Source organism: Agelaius phoeniceus, chromosome 4 (genome assembly GCF_051311805.1).
Source record: "Agelaius phoeniceus isolate bAgePho1 chromosome 4, bAgePho1.hap1, whole genome shotgun sequence".
NCBI classification, from domain to species: domain Eukaryota; kingdom Metazoa; phylum Chordata; class Aves; order Passeriformes; family Icteridae; genus Agelaius; species Agelaius phoeniceus.
Window position 1 is genome coordinate 37,579,379 of NC_135268.1, and position 22,115 is coordinate 37,601,493.

General features: G+C 40.2%; 1 protein-coding gene across 6 annotated transcripts in view; it reads left to right on the forward strand.

Moving 5' to 3' along the window:
• GALNTL6 (polypeptide N-acetylgalactosaminyltransferase like 6) overlaps positions 1–22,115 on the forward strand; it is a 539,467-nt gene that overhangs the window by 100,567 nt on the left and 416,785 nt on the right. Inside the window, exon 1 of one of the 6 annotated variants that reach the window (XM_054633791.2) lies at positions 1,996–3,025. The exons of the other annotated variants lie outside the window; for them this stretch is intronic. Coding sequence (XP_054489766.1) covers positions 2,888–3,025 — 138 coding nt within the window. The 5' untranslated portion in view covers positions 1,996–2,887. Of the gene's footprint in view, positions 1–1,995; positions 3,026–22,115 lie in introns of those variants that run through there. 6 annotated transcript variants of the gene reach the window in all.

Below are 22,115 nucleotides of genomic sequence, written 5' to 3' on the forward strand. Positions count from 1 at the left end.
TTAATCTTTGGATGGATTAATCTCTTAAGTATAAAACCAAATTTTTAAAACTCAGTTGAACTGAATAACTTCTTGGTTAGTTGCAACAATAAAAAAGTGCAAATGTTTGCATGGCCTTTTTGGTGATCTTTTGTGACATCCTTATAGCCTGGCAGGGGTGAAAAGGTAGCAGTGATGTACATCCTTTAACAAGTCTTGCACATGACAATCTTCAAAGCAAGACTAGTTTACTTAGGTATTTCAAATTGCCTGGAAACTACAGAGAGAGTAAAGTATCAATGGCATTCTCTTAAATGTAGGAACACACATTTCACAGAGTTCTGTGAGGAACTAAAGTTTTTGCTAACAGTCTGGATTGCAGAATTGAACAAATTTATTACATTTGTATATGATAGTGAAAGATAGGCTTAAATTCAAAGTGGTTTTGACAAACTGGATAAATATTTTGGAAAAAAGTTATATTCAATAGAGACAGGAGAAAATGGAGAAATATTCAACCACAGAAATGTGAACAATGGATTAGGTGATCTTGAGGGAAACAAAATTGACCAGAGCTTAAATTTTTTCACTAAGTGATACTGCTGTTACAACCAAAGCTTGCATTCCATATGGAAGCATGGAAAAAGAGTACACACTGTGACACCTGCATGATTATCCATCTTTTCTTATAAACAATTACAAGATCCCAAGTAACTTATTAGCTCCAACTTTGGACTTCAAATAAGATACAAATCAGCTGAAGATAGTCCTGATGAAAGCAGGAGCTTTCAGCTCTTGAGATGTCCTGGAGTGCCTAAAGAACAGTTTCTGGAAGTGGGCTTTACCTGTGTAAAGACTGAGGGGAATACTCTGCTTGCTCTCCCTTTGGTGGCCATGTAATACTCTGAAATCACTGCAAGGGAGGTTCAGGTTGTGCATTTAGGAATAGTTTGCAATGGCAAGCCAAAACAGGTTGCCTGAGGAGGCTGGAGTGATGCTATCGCTGGAGGACTTCAGAATGGGTTAGACAAACACTTGTCAAGAATGACACATGCATGTAGTTGATTGTGCCTTGGGGCAGAGCCACAGAGGAGCTGACCTTGCAAGGTTCCTTCCAATCCTGCTTTTTCTTACGTAAAGAGCATTATGCTGTTTCCTCCCATTCCACCTTCATCATTCAGAGTTCTCCTGTTCTGCCTTCAAGCTTTCCCTTATCTCCAGCTACTCTCCTAAAAATAACCTTTCTACTGCCTCTTTCACTATTTTATGCATATGTAGGAAATGCTTCCCAAACAAGATGGTTCTGTGGATGGACACGACTGATCCCATCCATGGAAAAGGACAGGACTACTTCTCACCATTTGCAGCTATGTACTGTGGCTACAGAAAGGAAAATCTTACTGCAGGATTAAGACCTAGACATAGAAATATTTTAGCCCCCAATAGGAACCGGGACTGTAGCTGACAGCTTTCTATATGCAGGGCAGAAAGAAAGGAAGTTAGATGTAGCTTTATTTTTCAATATTCGTTCTGAACATGTTCGCATTATGAGTCTGATACAAATTTTCCCACTGCTTGATGTGACAAAGCTGAAAGGGCAGTAGGTCCTAGTAAGCTTAACCCGAGCGTTCTCCTGTTTTGCTGAGAGGAGTTAGTTTGGGAAGACAAGGTAATTACACTACGTAGAGAAAAGCTGAGCTCAGACCAGAAGCCCAAACGGGTCCGACTGCAACACGCTGGGTACAAATCGACATCGCTTTGAACATCTCCTTCCCTCGGTGCTGCTACCCAAGTGGGGGATGACCTCGGCCCCCCGCGGTTCGGGGAAGGCTGGAGCCCCTCAGGTTGCGGCCGGGCGGGCTCCGGAAAGGCGGCGCTGCGGGGGGAGTCCGGGGAGACCCGGGCAGGTGAGCGCCCCAGCACCCCGGCAGGGAGCCGCCCGCGGGCTCTCCGCGCGGTTCCCCCCGCAATTCACGTAGCGCCGAGGAGGACGGACCGGAACGGGAATTGCCAGCCCCGTCCCCGATGCGCGGCGGCGGCAGCAGAACGAGCAGCAGCAGCAGCATCGCCCGGCTCCGGCCCGCGGGCTCCGCACCGGGCTGTCGCTCCCCGCGTCGCCCGCCGGGAGAAGGGCGCGGAGCCGGCGGAAGGCGCACCCGGGCCGGCCGGCATGAGGGGGCGCGGTGGGGCGGACCCGGCACCGCCCGTGCCCGGCCCGGCCCGCGCACGTGGTGGGGGGGGCGCGGGCCGCCCCTCCCTGCCCGCCCCCCGGCGCGGAGGGGCGCGCTGTGCCGGCACCAGCCCTCTTCTCCTGTTTTTTGGGTTGTGGCTTTTTTTGTTTTTGTTTTTTTTTTTGAAGTCTTGCTTAACAAATTGCGCGTGATGAGCTCATGATGCCGCGCCCCCCCCGCCCAGGCTGGGGCAGGCAGGGGGACGTGAGGCGGGCGGGCGCGGCCAGCGGCGGGGGCTCTGCGCGGCCGGGAGGAGGGGGAGCTCTCGGTCCCACGCTGTTTACTGGACTCGGGTTGTGAGGCTTTTCCGTCCCTTTTTTTTTCTTTTTTTTTTTTTTAATATATATATGTATATTTATTTATTTATTGCCCCTGTCCCGCTGCGTGGCGGGTTGTTTGCCGCTCTGTTCGCAGGTGGATCCATGCGCTCCCCCGAGAGCGGCTCCGCCGCCGCGCAGCGCCGCGCCGGGGCGGGGGGAGCGGCCGCCAGGTTCGGCCCCGCCGCCGCCGCTGCGGGGGGCGGCCCCGCCCGGGCTCCGGGTGGGCAGGCGTGAGGCGGGCGAAGTTTCTGCGCGGCGCCGGGCCCCTCCGAGGGACTGCGGGCAGGGAAGAGCCTGGCCCCGCGGTGCTGGGGGAGCTGACACCGCCGCCGCCAGCAGAGCAGCCCGGCTTTGGCCATGAAGAGGAAACAGAAGAGGTTTCTGCAAATGACGCTGCTCTTCACCGCGGCTCTGATTTTCCTGCCTGACATCGGCCTCTGGTCTCTGTACAAGGAGAAGCACCTGGTGAAGCCGCCCGAAGCCGGCGAGCCGCAGGTAGGTGCGGCGCCGCCCGGGAGCGCAGCCCCGCGGCGGGGCAGGGTAGGGCAGGGCGGCAGCCGCCCCTCGGGGCACGGCCCCAGTCTCGCCCCTGCGGGGCTGCGGGGCCCGGCCGGGGGCGCGGAGCGGCAGCAGCAGCAGCACGTGTGCCTGTCCGACCGCCGCGCCGGAGAGAAAGTTGTGAGAGCAGCTGAGTGTGCCGGCTGGGCTTCCCCGGCGAGGGCGAGGGGTGAGCCGGCACGGAGGCTGCCTCTGAAATTAGGAGGACGTGGGATTTTGTGCGTTGGTGAGCTGAGTGTGATGCTGGGCTCTAATTTTCATTACAAGAAGTGGAGGTTTTAGTGCAACTTTTTGTTTGCCTGCCTCTCTGCAATACTTCTCGAACTGGTCTGTGGCTATAGGTCCACTGAAATTGATGAGATCCATGTAGATGTCTTAGCACCGAGATTTTTTGTTTCCTCTTCTGTTGTAAATTCGACAGAAGTGACTGGTGGATTTTTTTTTCTCTTCTGAATATTACTATTGTGGCCTGATGCTGCAACGCTGTGTTTAACTGCTTGTCAGACTGATGTCACAAAGAACTTCCAAATATTTTCAGTTTACAGTTTTCTCGATCACTGTTATTAATAAGAGCAGTTGACATAAGCTGTTTTTTGCTCGAGTTATTCTTCAGCTTGATGGGTTTATGTATGGCTCATAAATCCCAGTATGACCTGCATTAAGTGAAGTTTAGTTTTAAGGAGTTGTTGTAATGCACTTCTTTATAACCCTGCCTTTACCAAAGCTTGTGTTTGTTCTGTTCAACAGTACAATGCTCCTACACTGTAATTGTCAGTGTAATTTAAATATAACATGAATGTTTCATAGATCATTGGTAAGAAATTATGGGATTGTATAATGTTTTAGTTTGTTTACCACTTACATAGCCTTCACATTAGAGTGTATTAGATGGCATCATATATCATTTTAGTGTATTAGTAGCCTTCATTTCAAGGGTCATCACCCATGTACGGTCAGTGGCTTCAACTGAGCAATAACATATTTGATTCTTTGTTAATAAGGGTATCCATTACAGAAGTTAGTCCTCCAAAGTGTCGTAACTTTGGTTAATGAAATATGCTGAATATTACTAGAGGAGGAAGTTAAGGATAGATTCTTAATTCAGAGCTTGCTTCATGTTTCCATGGGTTTTAAAATGCAATAGGTGTCAGGTGCTAAAATTTAGTTGGAAGTAATTTCTGCTGAAAGAAAATTATGCATGATCATAAGTGTCTGTCATTAGTTTACAAGGTGCACACTGCAGTCTTTGCAGCTTCTAATTTACTTTGTGACTTAGGAAAGCTAAGGTATTCAATGCAAGTAATGATTTCCATGTGTGCTGCATGGCTCTTTAGGACGCACATGCCTTGAAGAAATTTCTAATGTTCAAGAGTGCTCTCCAAGTAGAACATGATTTGATAACAGTGAAAGGGAGGATTTATTAAAAAAAAGGCACTGGATAAAGTGGTGTAAGACATGGATGCTAAGCATATGCAAAGGACTAGTGAGGCTTTCTAATGAGACCCCCAAAAATTTTTTCATTCTAAGTTTTCTGCAAAGGTCTTTTTGCTACCTTCCTTTTTTCTCCCCCCCCTTTTTTCTCCCCTTCCCTTTTCTCCCAGTCTGAATACTAATTGAACAGTAATGGGACTGTTTAATGGAAAAACAATAAAAATGAGCAGTGAAACTTTGAACCTTACAGCTGACTCTAATGTAATTCTGTTATTATGCTAAGTATTGAAATCATGTTGGCAATGTCATTACCCAGTGAGGATGGAAGGTTGTACAGACAAGTAATGCAATTAGGTTACTTATGTCTTTTGATGTGTACATTATAACCCAAAATACTTACAAGGAACAGGTATTGAAATACAAGTTTGAGTTCAACTCCCTGAAATATAAAGAAAATTTTAAGACATCTTTGCAACTACCCCTAAAATGAGGGTAGTTTCTTTCATACTAGGAAAGACTGCATTAGAAATAGTATCCTAGTAGAAATGTAACTTCTTTTTCCCTATTAGGTTAGTAGCAGGTACAAGAATTTAAACACTCAGCACGGTTATTCTTTGCCCTTGAGGTATTCAATTTCTTGAGACTTTGTGTGACTTAACACAAGTTTAGAGGTCAGTCCTACTGAAACTGCAGCAGACTTTTCTTATATATTCTAAGATCGTGTTAGGTTACAAAGGTACATGTGTAGAGTCAGCACATCATGCTAGTGATGTGCAGTTGGACTGCTGTGGTGTGTCCTGACCATGGGAGAGATGCAGAGCTGTCTGTGACTTCAATAATTTAGTTACAGGCTGAACTGGTTTTGCCTTCGTGAGTAAAGTGAGTGTCTAGTTGGTATTCTGACCTTGACAGTAGTGTTTATAAATGTGCTATCTTATTTTAAGAACAATTCATGTTAGAGATCATCAGGTGGTTTTGAGGAGACGGCATGGTGAAATGATGTTTTGACTACTTATAAATTAAGGTTTCCCATTCATTGCTGAAACAATCATCCCCAGCCTTCCCTGTGAATGAGGGCTTTGTCAGCCTCTCCCACCACCTCAGCTGCTTGCCGTAGCACCAGAGTGAAGGAGGGATGGAAGTCTGATGGAGCAGGTATTGATATCCTGACAGCAGTAAGCAGAGAAGCTGTTCAAAAGCAGTCCACAAGGCAAAAATAGTCTGTTTCTATCAATGGTAGAACAGTGTCCCCTGGGGACTGTGTCATTTCCCAAGCCTAGAAGAGGCACTTGCGTTCTTTACAGCTCTCTAGAAATTCTAAACTAAGAATTCCAGCAAACTAATTTGACTTTTTTTTTGTGAAAATAGTGCTGCAATAAGTTACATAAGATTTTTTTTGTTGTTCTGCAAATTCTGTTTCTGAGTAGAGGAGCTCTTCCTTAGGAAAAATTGAAAAATGAGAAGATGATACAGCTGTGATTTCAGACAACATTCATGATTTTGATCATTACAAAATTGAGCTTTACATTAATTTTATAAACATAATTAATCTCTATAAACCTTTGTTTCTATGAAACTTTTTAAAGCTATCATGTTTTCACTTGAGAACTTGATAGGCTTGATTTTTGTATTTTGGTTATTGTTATTTACTTCTGGTTTATCATATTATTTAAAGTGGAGCTTCAAGGATAAATGTACATTTAAAGGTTCTGAGTTATGTGGTGCAACAAGATTTCCGTAAAATACAGATTGACATAAATGGTAGACTCAAGGGAAAAAAAATATAGTTTATTTCTAGTTTAATCTTTCTAAGACTGCCTTCCTTGCTATACTGTGGGAATAAGGGAAATAGAATAGGGTATTTCTGTTGCCTTTTTTAAAAATAAGTCTTAGAAATTCCTTAAAACATTATGGTATCCTTGAGGTTTGATTACAGTTTTTGCAGTTAGTTTAACTTTGGAGGGGGGGAGTTTGTTTGTTTTTGTTTTGTCATTGGGATATTATGTATGTGATGTAAGTATCTTGTCTGATCTTTCTATAAAATTCCAAGATCAGGTGTATGGATACCAAGTTATACTGGTAAAACTTGTAGCTTCAGTTTTTTCTATGGAGGAAAAGCAGCAATTTAAATGGAACCGGTAGGATGTAATCCTGTTATCTCATCCCATCTAAAGCTAGTGATACTTTGTTTGGCTACAGTAAGGTTTTAACCTTGTCTGTTCATACATTGTCAGTATCTGAAGCATAACTTTGTGTAAAAGTACCCAATTTCTTGCAGCAGTTTTCCAGTGTCTGTTATGTAGGTATTGTGACACGTTTCTTTCTGTCCCCTCTGCATGGGAGGCCAGTGTGGGTGATGGCTGAAAGGAGGGCAGTCTGGTGAAGTAACCCCTAGTATATTTCAACTTCATTTTCTAATTTTTTTTTCATTTGTCACATCCCTGCTTCCTGTGTCAAACCTCCTCGCTTATAATTGAATTGAACAGCAGCATCTCTTAGTCACAGATGCTCTGTAGTACTTACAGGTGTCTTACTGAAATGCTTTATGATGTGTAAAGTAAGGAAAGAAGGTAGATTTCTGGCTTTGTTTCACATATGCTCTGGTATTTTTTTTTTATTTTCGTGCAAGCATGGTGTCCAGAACAAAGAGCAAAAGCTGTGCTATGAGGGGGGGAACATTATTCCATGGGATAGTCATGGAGCTCTCTTTACATTGTCCTGTGGAGCCTGTGCTGGTTAGCCCCAGTATTATACTTTTCTCATGGGATAGTGAGGTATGGATTTAAATGAACTCCTTAGGATAAGGAGAACTTAGTCCTTACAAATCCTAGGCCTCTATTGTAGTTGGCAAACAGGCACAAAATTGACTTGCTAAGCCTGGTGGTTATGAAAGTAGTGACTTTGTCTTCTGAATCCAAAAAGCAACTTTGGCCTGAATTCTGTCTTGCAAACAGTCATTAGTTTCTGAAGTCTGTGAGAGAAGTGAAAATATAAATTTACCCCAGAATGCAGTGTTTCCTACTGTTTAGCACACAGGTTTTGATAATCATAAATTTTCCAGGACAGTTAACCCTGTCAACTCACTATTGATGCCAGCAAAGTACAAAGCTTGGGTTGGTGAATTCTGTTTCTGGTGCATAAAAGCAGCATCTTGACAGCACAAGTTTCTTTCTCTCCCCAACCCCCACAAATTTTTTTCCCTTGCTTTTCTGGTTGATCTCAACAGCTGCAAAATCTTGTACAAAATATGGTTTGGTAAGGACATAAATATACACCTATCTTCTATTATTACACTCTTAGGACACTGTCAGTTACTTCTGTATTTAGTTCCACTGTCTCAATTATTTACCTTTGCTTTCACCACAAACTTATGAGGCAGGAGAGTTTTGTTTCTCTTTAGCAGAGGAGTAAATAAAGTATAGAGTGACAAACAGGCTCAAGTCCACAAAAGTAGCTGCTTGACTGCTGCTGATGTTTATTTCTGCTATTTTTGGAGAATACCTGTCAGACCATAAAAAATACTGATAATATGAAGCCTCAGTTTCTCTGGTCAGTTTCTGTTCATGTGCTGTTCCAAGCTAGTCATTGTTTCTCTCCTCAGAGCAGTAGCTGGACCTGTTGTCTTCAATACTCTTTTTTTTTTTAAAATTTATTAATGGTCCTGTTAATTGCTCCGCTGATTGCTATGCTGCTGTGCCAGCTCCAAGAGTCCTTGTACCTGGTGTGACAAAACAGAGTTTAGTGCCTTAAACTGCAGAGCATTGGCAACCTGAGTTTGCCTTTTAGGTGTTTTAAGTCGCACAATTAACACTTATGTAATTCAGTTCTTTTACCTAAATTGTTCATGTATAATTTCATTCCCTTGTATATATTGGAGCCTATTGAGGAAAATATAATTTGAGTTCTAAAACCTTTGTTACTTTACTGCCAAAAATAGTATTGTGTCTTAAAACAGTATGCTTCTGTTGTATTCAGTATACCAGAGGGAGCCCTCCTGTGGTTAATTTAATACCTATCAATTTTCAGGAGTGTTACTAAATAGAGTGTATCTTACAGGATAAAATAGACTGGTTTGGATATTTAATTTTCTTTCTATTTAACTCAGCATTTTTAATGCATTTCAGCTAATTTATTGTGCATAGTCATTTTGGCTTAATCCAAATCAAAACATAAGATCAAGAAACCTCAGTGCATGCCGACTCTTGGACTTGTAGAAAGGCTGCTATGACAAAGGGGATTCCATGGCTGTATTGAAGCAATGGGGTGCAAAATTGCTCAATTATGAGGGGGGATACCCAAGCTATGTTTTGTCCTCCCTCTGGGATGAGATGCTCAGTTCTTTCTTAAACTTCCTCATCTCCCTGTGTAGGCAATTCCTCTTGTGTCTGGCTGTGAAGGATTGCAGTGGAACTATAGGTGGGTCCTGGTCAGGAGCCAGACTGAACTGTGTGTGCTGTGTGTGTAGGCAGGTGTCTGTTCACACATAGAAGAAAGAACAATTCAGCTTTTCTCTTGTTTTTAATGCTCAGACAGGTAACTTATGGTCTTTGTTTATCAATATGCTGATGCACACATTTATAGCAATTGACTGCAGTAAAACTGTATGTGTACTGACTGCTTTGATGGATTTGGGCCAGGAGCAGACATCTCGGCTACTTTAAATTAGTCTGGAAAAAATTAATTCAAAGATCAACAAGTTAAATGCAATGCAACTCAGGAATCTGAAACTAAAAGTTCTGCCTGTATTGTAAATGTTCCTCATGGTCAAAAGACCAAATTGTGCTGACTGAAAGCAGTCCCATTCTTTTAATGTTTTTTTTTTTTTTTAATGTGAAAAGGCTTCATTAGGAGATGGCAACCTCTGAACCTTCGTTCTGAGAATTCCAGTGTGTCATGTTTTAACTTTGGCAGGCAAGTAAGCACCACACCACTGTGCTCCCACTCCCATCTCAGTGGGATGGAGGAGAGTATCCAAAGGGTAAAAGTGAGAAAACTCGTGGGTTGAGGTAAAGACAGTTTAATAGGTAAAGCAAAAGCCCCACATGCAAGCAAAAAACACAGAATCAATTCACCATTTCCCCTGGGCAGGCAGGTGTTCAGCCTTCTCCAGGAAAGTTGGGCTCCATTGTGCATAACGTTTACTTGGCAAGACAAATGCCATACTGACTCCTGTTGTCACCCCTTCCTTCAGTTTTATTGTGACTCTGATGCCATATGGTATAGCATATCCCATTGCTTAGTTGTTTTCAGCTGTATCTTCTCCCAGCTTCCTGTTCAGCACCAGCCTCCTCACTGTCAGGGCAGTTTAAGAAGCAGAAAAACACCGATGCTGTGTAAGCCCTCCTCAGCACCAACAAAAACATCCCTGTGGTATCAGCACTGTTTCCAGCACAAATCCAAAGTACAGCCCCCGACCAGCGGCTGTGAGGAAAACTAATTTTATGCCATCTGCAATCAGCATGTAATGTAAACATGTTTTTGAGGTCAAGCTCTGTAATGGTTCATTGATTTCAATCTGATTTTGACAATTGTCACATTTGGAAGGGTTTCACTGTGATATTCTTGTCTGGGTAGTCTTATTCAAGACATATCTTCAACAGAGAAACTCTTTCCTTGTTCTTTTTAAGAAACACCATGGGAGAGACCTGCTCGTGATTGTTTGCTCAAGAGGTAAAGAAGAGGAAGAAAATCTTTGGCAGGGATTTTGCAGGATTTCATGCTTATTTTTCAAATTCTTTACCTTCATTTCCATGATTTTCACACATTTTTCTGTGACATGGCTCCAAGTCTATGCAAACAGCCAGTGATCCAAGTCAGCTATTTAGTCACCAAACTAATAACAAAGAGAATTGCAGGAACAAAAATGATGAAGTGTATGTCCAGCTAACATAGAAATATCTAGGCCACAATATCCCACTCTCTTCTGGATGCTTGTACTCCACAGGGCCAGAGCTGTCGAGTTTCTGTTCAAGGTCATATTTCACAGGGACAGCGTTTCCTTATGCTGTCATTTTAAGATCTCTTGGGAGATACTATTGAAGGAATTTCCTATTATATCTTTCTCTGGTCGAATCCTGTTTATTGAACACCTCTGCCCTTAGGAAGCAATCACTAGCTGAAATATGAGGCTTTCTTGTCACATGTGGATTTAACAGATAACTACAGCATCCATTTCCACACCAGCACCTCCAGCTGTTGGTTACCTTCCCATGCCAGAAATTTTCAGCCAAATCCCTGATGACAGTACACAATGGTATTTGACAGATGCTTCATTGGATCATCTGAAACCACCTCAGAACAGCCTATAAGCCTAACTGCCAGACTTTTCTCTGAAGAAGCTGAAGAATATTTTTGTGTTGTCTTCAGAGACATGTGAACAGTCACCCCTATGAGAACTGTAGCAACAAGAAGTTTGGAGATTGGTGCCTCTGGCAGTGCCATGAATGCGCAGTGCCATGAAACTTGTCATGTTTGTTTCAACTGAGATAGCACATCCAGTGCAGTTTCCTGTGGGTTGACAGTTGTTGGTTTTTTTTGTTTGTTTCTTTGTAATGTGAAATTTACAGTGCAAACTGGATATAGTAGACTAGAAAATCTGGCCTGTATGACTTAAATGTTTAATTGATCAGTGATAAACCATTGATTCTGCCTAAGAAGCAGTGGCAATTGAACAGTTTTCTTCTCTGCTACACAGTGGTTTATGACAGCATGCGATACTGCTAAGAGATTTGGCTAGGCAGTGTAATTATCTAAACTAAAATTTTGTCAGGACACCAGTATTAGTACAAGGTGCTTTAGAAAATGGATTGCTCACTGAAGTGTGTAAGTGTAGATTTATCAGACTAACTTAAGGAGCTCATTTGCCTAAAGAAGCACAATTTTTCATACTTGTATTGAGAATAACATATGTGTTTATTTAGAAAATTTTAGCCTGTTTACTTATTTTTGCTCTCTGTAAGTAGTTTTCTATTACTTAAATACTAGGAGAAGGCAGGCAAATATTTAGGACAGGTAAGAACATTTCATAGCAGTCTATGACAAGTTCCATTTATAGATGAAGATAGCAAAGAGGAAGGAAGGACTCCTTATGTCTCTGTTCAGAGCCAATGCCTGGGAAATACAGGCCCTGCAGTGTTAATGGCTTCTCCACTGTGAGATTAAGTATTTTATCCCATATGTTTTTGCCTCACTGTTATTGAAATCTCCCAATTTTGCATTAGATAAAACAATTTTATGTCACAGGCAGTTTGTCTTTCTGTTTTGTCATCCAGTCCCTGGGCTAAAATTTGCAGTTGTAATGTAACTTTTGGGTGAAGTTTGTGTAACTTTGCTGAAACTTTTTGATTGTGTCCAAGGGAGCAAGGTCAAACAGTGCACATGGCCTGGAGGTGTTTGTGATGGTCGCCCCCACAGGAGATAGCTCCAGCAGATACAGGCAACTGAAATACCCTCTGTGCAGATTAACTTCATTCACCCCTGGCAAAACTTCGCTTGTCCCTGGCACAGCCTGCACAGGTGCAGCAGTAGTTAGCCAGACATAATTACTAGATAACTTGAGGAGAGACTATAAATTGCACCAAATCTAGTGCTGATGCCCCATCCTTCAGTGGTTCTCCAGTTCTGAATCATCTGTCTTGAACAGAATTCATACATCGTTTAATGCAGTAGTTGACTTTTTTAATAAGAGAGCACAATGCCTAATGTGATTTTTCAGCTCTTATTTTCAACATAGCAGCACACTTCCATCTCTTTCTGCTTTTTCTCTTTTTTATTTGCTTTTTCTTGGGGGGAAGCCCTCCACATTTCAGATTATTTAATGTTTTTGATATCCCATTTAGTTCCTGGGTGAATTACTGTATTGGCCTGAGTTGTGTAAATTTTTTAGATTGCTTTTTCTGTAGAGCAGTAGTTTCACATTAGCATGGAGAATGCACTTAAAAGACACATTAATGCCATTCAACAAGCAGTATATTTATATTTTTCTCAGACTCTGATAAATGACTACATTTTGAGTTGCATTTGTTATGGGTGCAAAATGAATGACAGACTTGAATGGATGCTGTTTTTGCAAAATTGCTCAATATAAACTAAAGTGACATTCAAATTGCTGATCAAATTTTACAATTATGACACCAGTATAAAAATGTAAATTCAGAACTTTTATGACATTGAGCAACAAATTCTCCTCTAAAGTTACAGAATCATTAAAGACACAACACAGATGAGAATAAAAAATACTTGTGATGGCTTCAAAAATTAGCAGGGATAAAAGTTACATACGAAAGTCTCACAGTGAAATATTTCTGCAGTATATGTGACCTGTGTTTCACATCAGATTAAATCTTTTCCAGCATCCTTGGGCATCCTTGGCATAATTTTCAATAATGGTGAAGCAGTGGAAACTTCTCTAAGCACACAGAGATGTTCCTCCATGGAGGTCATATTTTATTTTGAGTGATATTGTTTGAACTATGTTGAGAGGAGTGTGGTTTTATATCTCTGTCTTCCCTAAAGTAATCAATTTCAGAAATACAAGAACAATGTAAGTGCAGCTAGAACAGATATATAAGCCTATGCTTTGCTAACAAAGTGAAGTTGTGTTCACCTCCACCAACTGCTTATACTAATGGATTTTGAAATCTGCCATTTTTAGCAATGTAGACAGACGTGCCGTGTGATCAGAAGGGGCTTCAGAGGACAGGAAACTTACAGAATTCCATCTGGAAAAGCAGGAAAGCTGCAGAGGGATGGGAAATAAATTTGACTAGAAATAAGGTCCATTACCTTCTGTCATCTTCCCCATCTTCCCTGTCTTCTTCCTCCCTCAAGAGAGTGTGCACCAAGAGCAGTAAAGATGCTGAGATGTTTAAACCCTTTTCACACAAAGTGTTGAGAGAAACCATTTGACAAAATGTTGTTATTAATGTGCGACTTTCTGTTTCATTTTAGTTGTTGTAAAACTGAGGTGGTTTCTAAGTGCTGTAGTGCATGTGCAGACCCCACAATTGTGCAGTCGCTGAAGAGAAAGGTGTTTTCTTTGAAGCAACTTCAGTATGAACATGTGAGAGACATTTTTCTTCAGATGCCGAAGACTCACAACAGATGTCTCCTTCAGAAGCAATGAAGAAAAAATGCATTTTATATTGGGAACAAGGAAATGGAGATGGCATCATGCTAAGCAGCAACCTGCTTCTGCATCTGGAATGGATGTGAATGACAAATGAACACAGGACATTCTGCTGGTTTCAGATGAGGCAATTTAGAGTAATTTTCTTCATAATTTCTGGTATGGGGCTGTGTTTTGGTTTTGTGCTGAACACAGGGTTGATAATATAGAGATGTTTTAGTTGTTGCTGAGCAGAGGTTGCACAGAGCCAAGGCCTTTTCTGCTTTTCATAGTGCCACGGTGGGGAGGAAGGTGGAGGTTCATGGGAGCTTGAGAGGAGACACAGCTGGGATGGGTGACCCAGGGATATTCCAGACCATCTGGCATCGTGCTCAGTATATAAAGTGGAGGGAAGAAAGAAAAAGAGGAGCAACATTTGAAGTGATGGTGTTTGTCTTTCCAGGTAACCATTAAATATGATAGGGCCCTCCTCTCCTGGAGATGGCTAAGCACCTGCCTGCCCATGGGAAGCAGTAAATTAATTCCTTGTTTTGCTTTGCTTGTGTTCATGACTTTTTTGTTCTCTATGAACTGTCTTTATCTCAACCCATGAGTTCTCTGTTTTTTATCCTTCCAAGTCTCTACCTGATCCTGCTGGTGGGGGAGTGAGTGGCTGTGTGGGGCTTGGCTGTTGGGTAGAGTTTGACCATGGCAGAGAACAAGGCCAGGACTGTGCACTTCATAACCTCTTCAAAGACATAGATTTTAGAAAAACTTGCCACTTCTTTGTGTTGTAGAAATGTTTGTTCTGTGATCTGTAGGAGTAAAATCTTTCTGAATTAAGTTTAAAACTAAAATTCAGTGAGACTTGAAACTCTTCTTCAATGCCTTTTAAAGAAATTGTTAGTGGAATAGATTCCTCAGAGAAAGTTGTTAGTGTGGGTTTTGAGTTTTTCCTTTTACTTACATGTATATGTATGTATATGTGCACTCGTGTATGTTTGTTTATGGGCAGAAGGTGAAGAGACCATCTTTGCTTCCTGCAGGGAGAGGGTATATATTTTTCTTAGTGTAACATGCTGCCAACAGTCTTGAGAGGAATGGAACAATTTTGTGAAAAACACTATGTGAATACATGGAGAAGCATATGTTAATGAGGGTAAATTGGGCACAAATCTACAGTGTCTTTGGCATTTTTAAGTTGGGGTGTTTTTAATAAATTTGGAGGTTTTTGTTTTTGTCTCTCATCCCTCTTTAAAAACAGATTGCATGTGGGCTGACTTTGTTCAGTGTTTGAACAGCCATAACTTCCAACAATCTACTGAATGTTTTTTACTCCTCTACTTGAGAAGACTTGAAATCTGTAGTAAATAATGATGTTGGCTCATTTCATTTATGCCCTTGATTGTTTCCAGTCTTTCCTGTTAGTCATGTCTACTCTTTAGACAGTGGACTCACATACAGATTTTTTATGTGTATGTTTGTTTAGGAAACCATAGACAAGATTGTTCAAAAATAACTTGCCCAAGGCTGCTGTCCTTATAACACACTTTGCTAATCTCCTAGTTTCCTGGTATGTGTGACCAAAAATCAAACAACTGACCTTCTGTTCCATTTAGTAACCTTCTTCATATCACAGATTGATCTTCAATTTACTGATCTGGTTGTTCGAGAGACCAGCTACTATCTTTTAATAAAAATGGAGAAGCCGCCAGAATGTTAGAATGGAAGTGACAGGAAGGAAATATGTAAGTAATAAAAATATATACACCAAGGAAAATAATAAGGAAAATACAACTCGTCAAATATTCTTCTTGAATTTCCAAGTTGTGTTGTTGTGCTTCCTATGCCTTCTCTTTCATGTTCGAATCTGCATGTCTGGTATCTTTTGATACTATATTATGATTTTTTTTAAATGCATACTGACTGCAACTTTGCTTCTCTCTTTTAATTTATTACAGCATATTAGTAAAGCTGCTTTGGAATACCCTGGATTAATGATGCATTTAAACTGTTTTAAAACAACCCTAGGCTAGGTCAATTATTGAAGTAATGCCAGCAAGGAATATTTTATTTTGATTGCAGTAAGCTCTTAGTTTTATGTTAACTGCATTGTACAAACATGACCTGTGGGCTTTTAATGTTACAATGAGTTGGAAACATGTGAATAAAGCATGCTTTGCATTTGCAAGGAGCAACCCAACTCTCCTTCTTGAGAGGAGATTCTAGCTTCTATTCCTTGGTTGTACACGGGATCACGTTTTTGTGCAAGTGCTCTGAGAATACAGGGCACCGAGATGTTTTTGATATAAAGGGAGGGGATAGTGAGGTGTGGGTGCTGCTTCTGGCATGTTAGGTATCACTGCCATCACCCCTTCTGATACTGGTTGTCTCCCAAAACCTCATTTGTAAAAGCAGTGCATTTAAATTGTTCTTGTAAAATTCACATCCTCAGTTATTGCAATGTTTCTTTTCCTTTTTGAAAGTGTAAAGTGTTACTTGCTGTGCTCTGCTTTATAATTGAGTTGGAATGAGGGCTTATTATATATTTTTCAAAATGTGGGGATGTGTTTTTTCTCATCCCAAATATGTTTTAATCTAATCTACTTTTCTGTTCAAAACTGCACTGTGGTTGCTCTGCTCGATTCCAAGATGATGGGAAGCTTATGCTGCAAATTTAAAAAACGAACAAAAATCAGCTCTATATAACAAAATTTTAGTAACACAATCTCATGTATATAACACTGGTGTCAACCAGTCTTCAGTGATATTGGACTTCACAGGTTTGGCAGTGCCTGGGAAGCTTGACTGGCCCATGAAGTTTTACAAGTAACTTTAGGCTGTGGCTGTTGTTTTTTTTGTTAAATAGGTCTTCTGGAAGAGGAGCTAAAAACTGGTTCCAATCATGGCCTGAAATTGCACCTGTACCAAACTTTTAGAAATTTGCTTAAAATAAACAGATGATACGCTTCTCCAGAACAATGTTTACAAATAGTTGTGGCCTATTATCCATTTAAAGAGGGGTAAAACCAGTTCATAAAAAGAAGACTCCTACTTTGTTTAGGAGAACAGTGGTTTGACAGTGACAGAGCTGCTTGAGATGAGCAGAGATTTTGAACATTGAGCCACTTGCAAGGTAAAACAAAATGTAAACAAGACCAAAAAGATTAATTCCAATTGTTTCTGAAGACTCACAGGAAGTAAAGTAAAAACCTTTTTGGGGTTTGGAGTTGTTATTAGGCTAAAGTAATTCTCAGGTGTTTGAAAACTGAGATGTTCCATGTCTAGGAAACAAAGGCATAAAACAATGATCTGTGCGTTCAATGGCCAGTGTTTGGAATATACATTATAGTGAAAAGAGTTTATGTAATGGAGAGAAAATAAGGAAGTGGGAAGTTTGGAGTAGAATATAGGCAGAATTTTGCTGCCGTATTTCAGGATCTCTCCATATAATTTTTTTCTTTGTTTAGCCCTCTAAAGAAAAATGTGGATAAATTATAAAATAATGTTTATGGGGAAATAAATAATCCTAGGTTTGCATATGCAGCAATAACTTTTGACACAGTAATTGCTACTCAGGAAGGAGCTCTTGATGCTTATATTAGTTTTATGAAAATGTTAGCTTTCATTTCAAAGTGAATAACATTGTTATGGCTGCGGCGTAAATTAGTTGTGTACTCTCAAATATTGTACAATTCTTGTTCAATCATAGTCATCATAGATGGGATAGAAAAGATAACCTATTGAGGGAGACCTAATTAAGTAAAGGTTTCATTGTTGTCTGACTGATGAGAGATCTGAGAATATAATAGAGGTACCTGAGAAAAGAGTAACATGGAAAAGATATGCAGGCATCACTTTATTGACTCTTTCTTTCAATAGAAATAATAGCATCAAATTGAATACTGTACCAGTATCAAAAGAAATGGCAGATGCAGGTTTGTGTACAATAGATTATTAAGATATGGAGCTTTCTGAACCAGGGATTGTGGATATTAAAAGCTTACATGGCTTCAAGAAACAATTGAATACATTCATGGAGGAAAAATACATTAGGGATAAAGACAGTGCCTCTGGCTTGCGCTGTCCTTGAACCATCAGTTGCTGGAGTCTGGAAGGGTATTTTAGGGAAGTTGTTTGTTTGCCATGTATTTATATCTTTAGCTGTTGTTTGCTGTCAGAAACAGATAATTAGCTGGATAGACCTGTTTGTGTAACTTACAAAGTCATTCTTAAACTAATAATGTGTAGGTTAAAGTTGTCCATAGTTGTTGCTGATGGGAAATAAAGTTGCGGAACAGATGATTTTGAATGAGTTTCTTGATGACAGAGAATGTTCTGGTAAGTCAGATAGTATTGCCAGACAGGGTCAATGTTGCTGCTCCACAGTGAATTTGAGGTGTGGCACACTGAGAAAGTACACACCCTAGATTAAGTATAACTGTAATAATATGCCTTTTCCTATTATAAATGTGTGTCTTGGTGTATGAGTCAATATTTGAGGGAGACTAAAGATACAATTTCAAGATTGGAAACTTTAATGGATACTTATAGGGGCACTTATCTCCATCCTCTGTTGCTTGCTAACAGTAGGATCCTGGATTATTCTGTGTAGTTTGTTTGCTTTTATTTTTATGCAACTTTTTCTCTATTTGAAATAATATTAACTTTTTCCTCCTCAGGTTGAAATGTTGAACATGGGTATGTTGAATATGGTAAAATATCATAAGAAACATTTTCAGTCTGAGATCTTGGTATTGTTCAATATGTGTGAAACAGCTTGGAGGGGTTTTAGGTTTTGATTTCTGCTTTTTTGTTTAATACTGAAGGGAAATATTTTCTTAAATATATATATTGCATGCAAAGAGGAGATTATGACCTAAAAATATTCAGATTATTCTGAGGAACGTCTACAGAGTTGTACATTGATTACCCTATAGCCTCATGAATACAGATAGCTATGAAAGTGATGTAGCCCAGAATTTGTTTGGCATTCTGCTCTATAGGTGCATATTTCTGGCTCATGGCAAGCTTCTGGTCAACCAACATTTCCAAATCCTTCTCCTCTGGGCTACTATCAACTGATTCTCTGCCCATCCTGTGTTTGTACTTGGAGTTGCTTTCAGGGTCCCTCTGGATGCACCTCTCAGGTTGGTGGTGTTGGGAAGCTTACTGAGAGTGTGCTCAATCCCACTGTCCATGTTGCCTACAAAGATGTTAAATGGCGCCTGGTCTTGATACTGACCGCTGAGAAATGCTGCTCATCACCATTCTCTGTTTGAACACTGAACCCTTGACCACAACTTTCCATCCATCCATGCATGCAATTCTTTATCCACTGCGTGGTCTATCCATAAAATCCATATCTCTCCAGTTCAGAGACAAGGATTTCATGCAGGACAGCGTGAAGTGCTTTGCACAAGTCCAGAACCATTGCATATTACTTGCTAAGATCTGCTCCTAGGTTGCACTTTTATATATGGTGTAGTGTAGAAATTGGTTTAATTTCTATCTTTCTTAAGTACATGCCTGCTCTGTAGTCCCAGCTTTTACACACAAGTTGCAATATGATCCAGTCAATTATACTGTTGACCAGGTGTTAGGGTTTGAATTTAACAACTATAGGAGTTCTTGTAGAGTACTTAATAAAGATCAACAGGGTTTTGAAAAAAAAATAAAATAAACTTAATTGGCGTAATCCCCATTGCCAGAGTAAAGCTTCTGTTGCCTTCAATGGGAGCTGAGTTTTGTAATCAGTGCTGTCAGTCACCATCTGGACTGACACAATTTTGCCATGGAGAGAGTCCGTCTTTTCTGGGATGCCATCTGTTAGTCAGTTTCTTCTGACTTGTTTCCAGTATCAACCTTTATATCTTCTTTCATGTTCTCTTTTGTGCTCCAAGCAACCTCTCAAATCCTCATTCTCCCTGCTGTTTTCAAAATATATTTCTGAACACCAGTGAACACAATGAAGTAGCCTAGCAATAATGTCTATTACCAAACCCTGGGCAACATCACAGTCATCTGAAGAAAATCTGTTAGGAGGCTAAGGCTTGGAAGGCGTTGATCCCAAACCCCTTTCTCATCCCTGCAAGTGGTATTTCAAAGCAGTGGCTGAGGGAGAAGTTTGAACCTCTGATTACTTTGAGGCTTTGCTGTGGATAAAAGAAATCGGTTAGTATGACAGTTAACCTAATAATAACTTACAAAAGTATCAGCTCATATAAGTTTAAAAATAACATCAAGTAGCATTAATCTAATGGTATAACTGTTTCTGAAAGGCTTTTAGTCTGTAAAGCCAGATTTATGAAGTCTTAAAAAAATTTTTTGAGCTAATGCTTGCTAACAGTCCTGCACACAGTGTTTTCACCCTGACATAGTTAAGGTGAACAATTTATTTGGCACATCATAAGCAAATGGAATAAAGAGTGTGAATCCAAAACCTCTCCATTTGAGAGAGAAAGCAAAAGAATATATTAGAATTAATAATTACATAAGGGGTGCATCTTCTTAATAAAACAAAGAACAGTAGTTACCATGGGGTTTCATTAATAAATTTTAAATATAATTAATGCATCTTATTCATGCACGGGGGAGATGTTGATGTATCTGAACAGCAGCCTTTCTTTCACGTGGTTTCAGGGTTGTGATTTTTCAAACAAAATTTGAGTGTATTCTTGCTTTATGATTTTGATTTGAACTGTAAGCAAGGATGATTTAGAGTGCCAAAGAAATTGAAGAAGTTACTTTTATAGTAGTAGCCTTTTTTAGTGTGTGTGTGTGTATATATTTATCTATCTATATCTCTAAAAAAACACCCACCAAAGTCTTTCACATTGTGGTCTACCTGTAAATAGCCTACAGGTAGAAACAAACCAGTTGATGTGTTCATGTTGTAATCGTTCTCAGAGGAGTAGCCCTGGTATTTAAAGGTCAGAAAATGTGTCAGCAGACAATTATGTAATGGATAATTCAGATAGATTTTACAGGATCAGCCTTGCCAACACCTTATGATGCTGTATTTGCTCATAGTTATTTTGCATAAAAATTAATAGTAGAATACTATGTTAGGAAAGTATAACTACATTGCAGTCTGATTAAAACTTGACACGTAGATACTTTGATAATTGTAGATACTCCCATTTGTTTAAATGTCTGAAATGAGAATAAGCAATATTCTTTCTGACAAGTTAAGCTGTCGTAAGATAGCTTCCTTTTTTCCAGATAAAAAATCCATTTCTTGCTGGGAAATAGTGTGGATGACCAAATATTGTTGTGTTCCCTGATGACTGAGACTGTCTTCTCAACTCCTCCGTCCCTCTGTTTGTGATGTCTAGCTTGTTATTTCATCTTTGTGTGATTAGCTTCCTTTATTTTTAAAATACATCTAAGAAGTCTTCCTCTGGAAAGTGGTTCTTAATTGCAGATGAGAGTGTCACATAAGAACCAGATGACCAACGTTTACTGAGCGACTGATGTTACTGCTGAGCTTTACCTTACGATGATTTCTTGAAGGCTTTTTCCTCTCTGGTACATGTTGCACAGAGCTGGCTATATACAAGCTTTTTTTTTCTCATAGGATAAGATAGTTGTGTTTATCTTTCAGCTCCACATGTAAGGTGTTATTCTTCTACTGTTCCTCCTTTAGAGGGAAGTGCAGAAATGAGTCTGGCAGAAAATTTAGGGTTTTTTATCCAGATTAGTGACACACTGAAGTATTTTTCAGTCTTACATTAAATTTTCAAGGTTACCCAAGCAATCAATCTGAACTATTTCTGCTGTGGAAAACTGTTTCCTTCATTTTCCTTTTCCTTCTAAGCAGGCAAGTAGATATGGGGGAAAAACATTATCATTTGAACTTTGTCAGCAAATTTACTTGAGATGTCTTTCTGTGGAACAATAGTAGGTGGGAGCAAGCATGAAAAATCTGGCTGCAGTGCATCAGCTTTCAGCAACTCTGACAGGTTACTACGCTCATATTTTTAAAGGCAAAACTCCTAAGAACCAGGAGGTTCTAATTTGACTTTTTTTAGGTCGGTCATGGAATTTTTCTTATTCAATTCAAGCACTCTTAGCTGAAAAGGGAAAGAAATTTCAAGTCTGTGAAAGAGCCACTGTCCTGTTGTCACCCAACTGCCTCCCTCTTCCAAGTCAAATTCTGTAGGCTGGAATTTGCCCTCATTCAAGTGGCCTGGGAGCTTGTGATGTCATAACTGATGTGGAAGGAGCACATATGTGATCTGGTTTTCTTTCCAGGTGGTGAAATATTTATGGTTAAGATGCTGCTTGAAATTGTAATAAAGCAGTGCATGGAAGTTTTTTACATGCACCTGAAAGATTTCTTGTTCCTTCAGACTTGGTTGTATATCTCTGAGTGACCTCTTGAAGTACATTTTATCAGTATGGGGGGTTTTATTATACTTATTTGGGGGCACAATTCTATAGTTTTATCACTTTCCTTAGACCAAGTGCTGAGCAGTTAAGAGCCAT